Here is a 12374-nt window from a genome sequence, read left to right as displayed (position 1 = left end):
AGCTGAAATAAACAAGAGTGAATAATTTTTGTCTCAAAAGTGAAAAGTGAAGTAAAGGACATAAACTAAAGATGAATATTTGATATCTACATCCACTTAATCCTCATTTATTCCCAAGGAGGCATTCAAAAGTACTGAACACAATTTGGGCCATTTATCATACTATTCATTTAAAAGTATATTTTCATATTTTAAACAGAAACAATGCATACATTAAAGTAAGTAAATGAGAAAAAAAATCAAAGGAATGTTTAGTTAGCAATAAACATAGACATAACAGACTTGACCCTTACTGGGGACTACTTTGAAAGAAGGGGATTGATACCGGGTTATGAAAGGATGCTAGAAGTAAACATGAGCACCACATTCATGTATCAAGTTGTTATAATGAAAACCATGGTTTTATACAATTAACACATGCTAAGAAAAAAGAAATACTGCTATGAAGTATGAATGATGGGAAAAATTAGAATCAAGGTGTTGACAATAAAAATGTTAGACAGGGGGCTGGAGAGATGGCTCAGAGGTTAAGAGCACTGACTGCTCTTCCAGAGGTCCTGAGTTCAATTCCCAGCAACCACATGGTGGCTCACAACCATCTATAACAAGATCGGGTGCCCTCTTCTGGCCTGCAGGCATACATGCTGTATACATAATAAATAAACAAATCTTTAAAAAAAATGTTAGAAAGGACCATTCTTCCAAAGAGACATAAATAAATACTGAATTTAAAAGGAATTAACCATTTCCACTTTCAGAGGCAGCATCCATGAGAGATAAGGGCATATCATCAAAGCTAAATCCTGTCTCAAACAGATAATTTATTATAATAGTAGTTTTGATTAGCAAAGAAAAAGATATCACTTAAGCGATGAATCACAGTGTCCCAACTGACTATAGTCCTCTTTCCATTTCGTTAGGGTGAGGATTCTGGCTCTAAGTTATCAAAGTCTAAAAAGTTATAAAAACTGAATCATTAGACAAGGATAGTTTCAATACACAGAAAAACATATTATATACCTTCAACTATTAATGTGCAGAAAGAGAATAATATTGACTTGAATTATTTTGTCCACGTATAATGAACATTTTTCATAGTTCTTTTTTTCATACAGTATATTCTAATCACTAAGCATTCAATAATCCACTTGGTTACCTGTGCTTTCATTTGTATTTGAAAATGTTTTCTGAGCTCTAAAACATTAAGGTACAGTTTAATCATGAAGAAATTGAGGACAGGAAATGACAACAATAAATACAAGGATGAAAGAAATGGGATACTTTTCTAAGAAAAATTCATGAGAGCAATATCCCAGGGTCATCTAAAGCATGTGACATATATCATATGCATATTAAAACTTGAAATAAATAATTCACTGAGGTTATAAATTATGAATAATTAGGAAATTTAGAAAATAAAAAGCTAATTAGAACAGAGAAGATAACCTATGCCCTAAATGTGCTTTTTATTAGTACCATCATTATGACAGACTTATCGCCTTATTTCACAAATGTGTACATGTGCACATACAGTGTAACAGAGTCTGATGACTGGGTGTAGAAGCAGAGAACCTCCAATGTGGGAACCAAATCCATCTGTTGATCCTAACACTGGTAAGAACTCACAACCAAAATGAATATAGTTTTCTTAACTATGTATTTTATACTATACTATATTACATATACATTTACGAAGTAACTATAATATTTTTGAAGACTACAACCACACGCCTTTGGTTAAGCATTTAAAATCCCAGACTTCTTCCTCTTACCTTTACCTGACAATGAATCACGGCGGTTCTGTAGATAGTACAACAGCTGTTCTACCTCATTTAGCTTTGAGGGATGAATGAGTTTACATTCTTCAACCACTTTCCGGGCCAGAGAGGTTATATCTGTGTTAGCGTTGAGACTCTTCAGACGAATGCTGTAAGCACATCCAAATTTCCAATTCAGATATTACAAAAAGTACATGATAGATTCAAAAACACTACTTTAAGATAATTTATAGATTACAAACTATATAAAGAGTCTATACCTATCTGGCCATCCAATCTTATTAAAATAAGGATTTAGATATAATTAGGCTTATATAAATTCAAGGCAATCATTTTCTGTGAACTGCACAAAAAGATACTAAAAGCAACATAAATCTTTTAAGAGTTTCTGGACTAGATATACAGAAGTCCTGTTTTGAAGCAGAACTTCTGATGTAAAAACACAATCTTTATTTATTACTGAATATGAAATACACACTGCCAGAAATGATATTATTTATACTTAAATATGACAACATTTTTCCAGCTTTTCTTTACTTGCCACGCTGGGATTAGAACCCAGGACCTAACACTTGCTGGGAGAGTGCTATATATTCTGAGGTACTCTGGCATTCTTTCCTCTTAAATTGAGCTCAGGAAAGTCACGAGGAGTCTAAGAAGAAAAGATGGTGCAGAGGAGCACACTGGCCGGTTTACTGGATTCATGGCATGAGTGAGAACTATGAAAACATAAAAACAGGACTGTCAAGTAAATACTCCTATGCAAGACTTACATTCAGAAGGAGAAAACAACCAGGTAACCACTGTATAGAATTAGTTCTTTGTGAAGAGGGCTAATTTTTGTAGGAAGATAGCAGTCTACTACAGTGATAAGTATATAAGAATCCAGAGAAATACTTTGAACACAGCATCTGAGAAGCCAGCATTTAGACACAGATGACTTCTGAATCCAGTCTTAGCATGACTTAGATATCCTTTCCAGCTTAAATTTGCTATAATGACATCATTTATCTTATTCTGTCTTAAATCTATTCATTTTTGTTGTTGATAACTTTTAAGTGTTTAAAATCATTGATTTTATTTTGGACAGTTTTAGCTGAACATTGTAAGGTAGATATAAAGGATGGTCCATAGAAATAACCACAAAGACATCTCTACATTTAATTTTAACAAAGAGCTCAGAAAATTTGTTTGTCAATAAATCTGATTGAGAAGAGGCACAGGAAAAACTACATCAATAGCTGGGCATGATGGGAAAACTCAATTCTAGCACTTGGAAGGAAAACTGAAGATGAAGAACCATGAGCTCAAGGCCAGCCTAGGTTATACAATGGGACACCATCCTGAACAAAACCAAAATGAAACTCAATAAACATATCTCTAAATTTGTATTAGGCTTTTAGAGTAGATTAATTTTCTAGAAAAAGTGTTCACAAATACAGAAATTACAAATTTACCTCTCTCCCAGTCTCTACTGTGTGCTTCTTCTATGATTAGCATCTTGCCTCCTGTGGCATATTTATTATCTTTATCAAAACTCATAGAACACAGAGTGAACCATAATATAAGCTACGAACTAATACTGATACATCTAATTATTAACTGAGGGCCACAGCTTATATCAGCATTCATTCTGTGTTCTATAAATTTTTATAAATTATGTGTCAACTATTATAGTGTCATACATAAAAGTTTTATTGCTCTAAAAATGTCCTATCTTTTGTCCATGGTAATTTCTAACTTCTTTATTATACTTATAGTTTTGTCTCTTCCATAATGTCAGACAGTTGGAATTGATTAGTATATAGATTTTCCAGACTGACTTCTTTTGCATACCAATATAAATGTAGGGTCCCTCCATGTCTTTTTGTGCTTGATAATTAATTTCTTTTCATTCTGGATAATGCTTTATGATATGGAGGTATCAAAGTTGATTCACTCACTATTAAGCAATATTGATCTTGCTCCGGACTTCCCTTTTGGAAAACTGGTGAGTGCCCTTCCTTGCCCCAATATTTTGGTTGCTTTCAATTGTTGGCTATTTTGGATAAAGTTTCCATAAATATACGTGTAGACTTTTATTTAGACATTTAACACATTTGATTAAGTATCTAAAAACATGATTACTGGATATTATGTGAGCCTGTGTTTAGATAATATAAAATGGATGCCATTTTAATGGGATGGCATACATTTCCACATTATCACAAGATGTGACCGAGAATTCCTGTCACCACATTCTTGCCAGCATCTGCCGTTGCCAGTGTTATGGGCCTTAGGCATTATAAGGGGTGTGAAGTGATTCTTGTCTGTTTTAATACACACAGAATTTTCAATCTCCTCTGTGTCTATTTTCTAGCACCATATATATTAGCAATCCAGTTCAGCCTGTATTAACTAAAACTATTGTAGTTATAGTGTGTAGTCTCCTAAACTTACATTGATTAAAAGGAAATTGGAGAAAAGGGAGAATTTCTTCCTTTTTTTGAAAATGACAGTTGTGGTTACTCAACTGTTTTTAATCAGCATATGTACTTTTTGTTAGGCACCCAACGTCTATTAAAAACTAACAAAATACCATCTGTATAATTCCTATAACATAACTATCAGTTTCTCAAAATGAAATCTTCAGAAAGTTGAACTCTGTTGAGAATGGTGTATATCATTCCCCTGAGTGCTGTCAAGAGGCTGAAATACCAGGCTTGGGGATCTGGGCCATCACTGACTCCTCCAATTTAATACAGTTCATGTTATACTGTCTCAATCTATATAGATTTTCTCTTCTTCACCATTAATAAAACCTCCTGAATTAACAAAACATTTTCCTTTTGGTAGTGTCCTTTGGTACACACCTTTTGCTAGTGAATGTGGCACACCTTTTGTGAGTGTATCCTTTAGAGCTAAAATTTAATTTCCTCTCCTGAAGTGCAGGTTATAAAATTCTAAAGTTAAAGACAGTTTTTCTTTAGGAAATCCAATAATAAAACCTCAAGAGATTTTTATGAGTGCTCAAGTCATATAATCTCAGGTGAGAAATGACAAACAGAAGAAAACAGAGCAAAAGGGTAAAAGTGTGAGCTGACTGCAGTGTGAGTATGCACACATAGTTTTCTTCAGTATCTTGTACAGTCTAGAGAATCCATCTGTCTTTAATGAGTCATTAGTGTCCGTCTCCTGATCCCACCAGAAAACTAGGGAAGACAGTAAAATGAGATACTAAGCGGTTTCTCTTTGTAGGGTCAACAAGCCAGGGCTTCTCAGCTACAGCATTACTGAAATTCAGACTTAGTAGGCCTTTCTTGTAGGAGGTGATCGTGTGCACAGTACTTGAATTCCACCTCTGAGATGCCAAGGTGACCACCTTATAATGATAACCTAAAGTATCTCATGGGAAACAATGTTTTTTTTTTGTGGGAAGAAACTGTCCCCAGAATGTTTGAGGACTCGGAGTCAATAATTATTCTTAAAGCAGCACTACCACATGTGTTTCCACAGCCCGAGCACACTCAATTCCAACGGCACAAATAGAAATGGTTTCTAACTAGTTACCAGGTCAACACCATGTAGCTGGGACAGGGTTTAGGAAGAACACTAAGCGATACCAAATCTTCTCTACTACCATAAAACTACAGGGGAAGGTAAGGTAATTATCAGGAAAACTGCAGAATAATGAAAAAAAGGACAGTTCCTGAGGGACTCCCTTAAAACAAAGAACGAAAAGAAGTAGGACATGAGGAGATCTAGAGAAATCGAGAAAGAGTTTGTCTTATTATTAATGTTTTTCAGAGGACGAGATTGCTTTCAAGGGCTAATTCAAGACCTGGGCCCCGTTTGAGAACATCTGAACATCACACCATTCCCAGCAATTCTAGGGAAGAAAGAATACAGGATTTTATAATGCTCAAATTTTCCAAATTAAGCAAAAAGTCCCATATAAACATATCTTTTGTGATTAATTTCACTTAACATTTCAAAAATTTTACTTTCTCTAGAATATATTCCACATTTATATAGTTTAATCCTTGATTAAGATAAAGTATGTCTAGAAGGATGCCATAACTACTTATTATCTATGAAGATTAAAATAATATCAGATTTGTATAAAGTTTATATAAAGTCCCCTATTTTCAAAATGTATACAAATGAAGAAAACTTACATTTTTTGGCATTCTTTTCGTTCGCCCAACATGGGATCCCCCATTTCTCCAAGAATGGTAGCTTCCACTTCATACTGAACAATGAGAGCTTTTTCTGATGGATGGACATCAATATTCCCCCCTTTAACTTTCCTACAAAAACATAAAAAATAGATTAAAACCTCACAGAACATCCATATTTTTCACACAGTTTCTATGTCTAAAACATGAGGGCTAGAATAATACATGCTGTTTAATCACTTTCTGTGAGTCTGGGACAAGTGTATTTTTCCTGGCCCAGCAGAAAGTACCTTCATGAATAGTGTTACCTTGAAAAAACATGTATTCACCCAAAGAACCATGTATAAAAGCAAGTGAGGCCGGGCGGTGGTGGCGCACGCCTTTAATCCCAGCACTCGGGAGGCAGAGGCAGGCAGATCTTTGTGAGTTCGAGGCCAGCCTGGTCTACAGAGCAAGATCCAGGAAAGGCGCAAAACTACACAGAAAGAAACCCTGTCTCAAAAACCAAAAAAAAAGCAAGTGAAACATTTATAATTAGAATGTCTTTGCAGAGGATGACTCCAACTAAAATGAACTCTTTATCACAGTCTTGACTTGCATTTCCCTAATTGTTGGGGATAATGAACACTTTTTTGGGAGATATTTCTTAGTTATTTTTATTTCTTCTTCTAAAATCTCTGTATTCAAATCCATAGCCCATTTTTGAATGAGTCATTTTTTTCCTCTTAAGTTTTTGATTTCTCCATATATTCTGATACTAATCATCGTTATCATATGGATATCTAGCAAAGATTCTTTCCCATTCTGTGAGCTTCCCCTTCATTCAACTGTTTTAGTTGTGAAGCCCCACTTGTCAAATGTAGGGTAATCAATACTGGATAAGTAGAATCATATTCAGAAAGTCTTTTCCTACACTCACATCATATATATAAAGTACTGTCTATGTTTTATTCCAGCATTTTCAGTGTTTCAGGTTTCATATTTAGGCCTCTGATCCATTTGAAATTAGTTTTTGTTCAAGGTGATAGATATGGGTCTAATTTCATTCTCATACATGTGGACATCCAGTTTTCCTATTTTTCTCCAGTGTGTGATTTTGGCATTTTTGTCAAATATGAGACAGTTATAGTTACAGTGTACTCATGTTTGGGTCTTCTAGTTTGTTCCATTGATCTACATGTCTCTTTTTGTGCTGGTACCATGTAGTTTTTAGTAGATGGCTCTGCACTAGATCTTGAAATCTCTAATAGTAATCCCTTAAGCACTGTACCTTTTGCTAAATTTTGCCTTGGTTATCCAGGATTTTTTAATGTTTGAAATGAATTTTAGTATAGTTTTTGTTTTTCTAGTTTTGTAAAGAACGATATGGGATTTTGATTGGGATTGCACTGATTCTGTAAACAGCTTTGGGTATACTAGTTATTTTCACAATACTAATTGCACCAATCCATGAACACGGGATATCCTTTCATTTTCTAGTGTCTTTCTCAATCTCTTTCTCAGAGATTTAAAGTTTTCATTGTAAAGTCCTTCACTTCGTTGGTTATGTTCATTCCTAGATATTTTCTTTTCTCTAGGGCTATTGTGAATGGGAGTGTGTCCATGATTTCTTTCTTTGTATTTTTGTTGTTGGTGTATAGAAGAGCTATTGATTTTTTGATAAATGATTTCTTTAACATTTATTAACAAACAAAATCCACGAACAAATATTAAAGAACAAATGGGGAACCTGAGTCACAAGCCACTGCTTACATCTACCTTTGCTCACTCCTCCCTTGAAAAGACCGCCTCTTAAACCAAAACATCCCTCTCAATTGGCTAGTGGGCAGAATTTCCATAAGAATATTTGCAAGCAGATTCTTTATCCTGCCACTTTGCTGAGATGGTTGACTGTTTCTAGAATATTTCTGGTGAAATTTCTGGGGTCTCATGCATAATATTGTATCATCAGCAAATAATGATAGTTTGACTTCTTTTTTTCCTGCGTGTACCCTTTCCTTTCCTTTTCTTGCACTGAGCAGTGTATTGAATAGAGGTGGGGATAGTGGACAGTCCTGTCTCATTCCTGATTTCAGTTTGGCTGCTTCAAGTTTTTCTCTATTTCGGATGCTGCTGGCTGTAGGTTTCTCAGACATAGTTTTTGTTATCCTGAGGCATGCTCCCTCTAGTCCTTTCTCTAAGTCTTTCATCAAAAAGCCATGCCAGATTTCATTGAAAGCCTTTTCTTCATCTATTGAGATAAACGTGTGATATTTAAGTTCATTTATATAATTTAATACATCAATTCATGTTGAACCATATCTGCTTCTCTGGGATAAAGCTATCTTGGTCATGGTATATAACCTTTTGGCTATATGCCCATATTAAATTTATAAGTTTTTTTTTTTTTTTTTTTTTTTTTTTGGTTTTTCGAGACAGGGTTTCTCTGTGTAGCTTTGTGCCTTTCCTGGAACTCACTTGGTAGCCCAGGCTGGCCTCGAACTCACAGAGATCCGCCTGGCTCTGCCTCCCGAGTGCTGGGATTAAAGGCGTGCGCCACCACCGCCCGGCATAAGTTTTTTTAATGAGGATTTTGAATCTATGCTCACTGGAGATGTTGGCCTATAGTTGTCTTTTTATTGTTGTTGCTGTGCCTTTAACTAGTTTGGGTATTACAGCAGTACCTTTAACTAGTTTGGGTATTACAGCAGTACTAGCTTCGCAGAAGGTGGTAGGGAGTGTGTTTTCTGGTTTTTTTTTTTAATAATTTAAGAAGGATTGATTGTAAATACTCTTTGAAAAGGTTAAATCTTGCTGTGACTCCATGTGAGCCTGGGCTTCTTTTTTTGTCAGAAGGCATCTTACTTATATTTTATGTGTATGGGTGTTTGTACGTGTCTATGTATGTGTCTAAAACCTGTGGCAAGCAGAAGGGAGTATCAGGTCCCCTCTAATGGGAATTATGGTTGGTTCTGAGCTACTATGTGGGTGCTGAGAACTCAGCTGGAGCCCTCTGCAAGAACATCAAGGACTCTTAACTGCTGAGCCAACTATCTAGCCCCTAAAACTGTTTTCACAATGGATGTACCTCAAGAAAATTTCTATTTATACTTTATAAGATGAATTATTTTATCTTAAATGCTAAACTTTCAAATAGGATTGAACACAGCATTTACAATGATGTGAGAAATGTCTAACTACTGAGATGATTATCTCTCAAATGCTTTACCTGCATTCTTAGTTTGATAAAATTATTGGAATTTTTTATTTGCAACATCTTAGTATTAAATTCGTATCTTTTAACTACCTGAAAAATGCCTATTAATATTGTCTTCTTAGTAACACCACTGCTTTGCTTTTTTTGTATATATGTATAGAAAACTGTACCCAAAGACACTAAATTATCTAGAAATATATTTTGTATTTATTACAATAGAAGCCACAGAGAAATATTTATTAGAGTCCTTTAGCTGGAAATGAAATAGGCAGTAAACTGTATCCAAATGAGGAGTAAAGGAAATTGATAAAGGTTACTATGTAGCTAAACAGAAAAGCCACTGTGTACCTTTAGTCTGGAATGCTTCTTCAAGCAAATATAAGTCCTTCATTATAAATAATTGCTTTACAAATTAAGTTCTCAGCTAAAAGGCAATGGCTTCCAGAATGGATAATTAAGAAATGATATATATATATATATATATATATATATATATATATATATATATTGTCTATATGGTAGACATGGTAGACACTTTAGATCCAAAGACAAGAGCAGGTTCAAAGTTAAGGGATGGGAAAAGAAGATACAAACAATACAAAAGAAGGGTGGAGTAATTATACAAAACAGGCTTTAAATTACAAGCTGGTACAAAGTGTAACATCTCCTGTGGTGAGAAAAGGATCAACACATCCACAAGATCTAACTGTTACAAACATGAACTTGACACTAGAGATCTAAACCATATAAAGCAAAAAGTGAAAGAAATGAAAGGACAAACAGCTCTGTAACAACAGGGACAGACTTCAATATCACTTGGAATAACAGGTATGCCTATATAGATTATTATGAATACAGGAATTGAACACGATAAGACCAATTAGACCTAATTCATATACATATGAAGGAGATGCCCTTCCCCTAAAAAGGTGTAAATGGGATATTCTAACATTAGATCTTATGTTATGCACCTAGACAAGTCATCAACTTGAAAACACTAACATTACATAGTGTTCTCTAATCACAAATGAATAAAACTAGGAATCAGTACAGAAAGAAAACATTCATAAAAATATGGAAAATTAAATAAATCTATATCCACATAACTACTAATCAAAGAATAACTCATAAGAGAAATTATAAATGAAAACAACAGGTATACCCATGATGGCCATAACTTCTAGCAAATGCATGATTACAGAATCAGCTTTTTCAGAACTCAAAGCAGTTGCCCATTGAAATCCTGAATAAGTATCAATGGTATGGTGTACATATTTCAATTTTCCAAATTCTGCAAAGTGAAATACATCCATCTGCCAGATTTCATTCCTCTGAGTACCTTTTTGGTTACATCCTGCTGGTAATGGAGTCTGATTATAAAAGGAACAAGTAGGACATTTCCTTCCAATTTCCTTGGCTTCTTGCCAGGATATGGAAAAATCTTTTTTTAAACCTTTACTATTGACATGATTTTTTTTTATGAAATTCTGAGGCCTCCAGCACATTTCCTATCAATAATTTACCAATCTCATCATTACCTTGTGCTAGAGGGCCTGGCAGACCCGTATGGGATTGGATGTGAGTTATATATAAGTGACCCCCAAAACTCTACCAGAAAACTCCTACAGCTGATAAACACCTTTAGTCAAGTGACTGGTGATGGGGGAATGTCTTTCTGTAGCTGTGGTTCCTTTCTCATTAGCACTGAAAAAATTTGAAGTTAATAGAGCCTTATGTAATCTATTTCTGGATGTCAGCATGTAGAAGAACACAAATAGATCCATATTTACCAGCCTCAAGTCCAAGTGGATCAAAGACCTAAAAAATAAATCCAGATACACTGAACCTGATAGAAGAAAAAGTGGGAAATAATCTTGAACGCACTGGCACAGGAGACAACTTCCTGAACAGAACACTAATAGCACAGACACTAAGATTGACAATTAATAAATGGGACCTCATGAAATTGGAAAGCTTCTGTAAGGCAATGAACACCATCAATAGGATAAAACAGCAGTCTAGAGAATGGGAAAAGATCTTCACCAACCCCATATCTGATAGAGGGCTGCTGTGGGATGTTCTCTATGGCAAATGTGTTGCTGATTAGTCAATAAATAAAACACTGATTGGCCATTGGCTAGGCAGGAAGTGTAGGCGGGACAAGGAGGAGAATAAAGCTGGGAAGTGGAAGGCTGAGTAAGAGAGACACTGCCAGTTGCCATGATGACAAACAGCATGTGAAGATGCTGGTAAGCCACGAGCCATGTGGCAAGGTATAGATTTATGGAAATTGATTAATTTAAGTTGTAAGAACAGTTAGTAAGAAGCCTGCCACGGCCATACAGTTTGTAACCAATATAAGTCTCTGTGTTTACTTGGTCGGGTCTGCGCATCTGTGGGACTGGCAGGTGAGGGACTGGCAGGTGAGAGAGATTTGTCCTGACTGTGGGCCAGGCAAGAAAACTCTAGCTACAGAGGGCTGATTTCCAATATATATAAAGAAATCAAGAAATTAGGTATCAACACACCAAATAATCCTATTAAAAAATGAGGTACATATCTAACTAGAATTCTCAACAGAAGAATCCCAAATGGCTAAGAAACACTCAAGGAGATGTTCAATATCCTTAGCCATCAGAGAAATGCAAATCAAAATGACTCTGAGATTCCATCCTACCCTTGTCAGAATGGCTAAGATCAAAAACACAAGTGACAGCTCATGCTGGAGAGGATGTGGAGCAAAGAGAACACTTCTCCATTGCTGGTGGGAATGTAAACTTGTATAGCCACTTTGGAAGTCAGTGTGGTGGTTTCTCAGAAAACTGGGAATCAATCTACCTTAAGCATATACTCAAAGGATGCTCAATTCATACCACAAGCTCACCTATCTTCATAGCAGCTTTATTTGTAATAGCCAGAATCTGGAAACAACCTAAATGTCCCTCAACCAAGGAATGGATAAAGAAAATGTGGTACATTTACACAATGGAGTATTACTCAGCTGTTAAGGACACCAGGAAATTTGAAGGCAAATGGATAGAACCAGAAAAAAATCATCCTGAGTGAGGTAACTCAGACCAAGAAAGACAAACATGGCATGCACTCACTCATAAGTGGATATTAGATGTAAAACAAAGGATAACTATGCTACAATCCAAAGACCCAGAGACACTAGGTAACAAGGAGGGCTCATAGGGGATGCCCAGATCTCCCTGGGAAGGGGAAATAAAAGAGATTTTGTGA

The 12374-nt window shown here is 35.4% G+C and overlaps 1 protein-coding gene across 3 annotated transcripts in view; it reads right to left on the bottom strand.

The window, feature by feature from the left end:
- Positions 1 to 12374, bottom strand: part of Kifap3 (kinesin associated protein 3) — a 133884-nt gene that overhangs the window by 115998 nt on the left and 5512 nt on the right. For 2 of the 3 annotated variants that reach the window (XM_052737428.1, XM_052737430.1), the window contains exons 2-3: positions 5936 to 6067; positions 1773 to 1927 (exon numbers count right to left, since the gene is read on the bottom strand). In XM_052737428.1, the coding sequence (XP_052593388.1) occupies positions 1773 to 1927; positions 5936 to 6067 (287 nt within the window). The remainder of the gene's footprint in view (positions 1 to 1772; positions 1928 to 5935; positions 6068 to 12374) is intronic. The other variant, XM_052737429.1, reaches the window with a different exon arrangement.

Source organism: Peromyscus californicus, unplaced genomic scaffold (assembly GCF_007827085.1).
Source record: "Peromyscus californicus insignis strain IS unplaced genomic scaffold, ASM782708v3 Scaffold_14__1_contigs__length_90479793_seg_2, whole genome shotgun sequence".
NCBI lineage: Eukaryota > Metazoa > Chordata > Mammalia > Rodentia > Cricetidae > Peromyscus > Peromyscus californicus.
The sequence above is the reverse complement of the archived record's forward strand: the minus strand, read 5'-3'. Positions and strand labels throughout refer to the sequence as shown.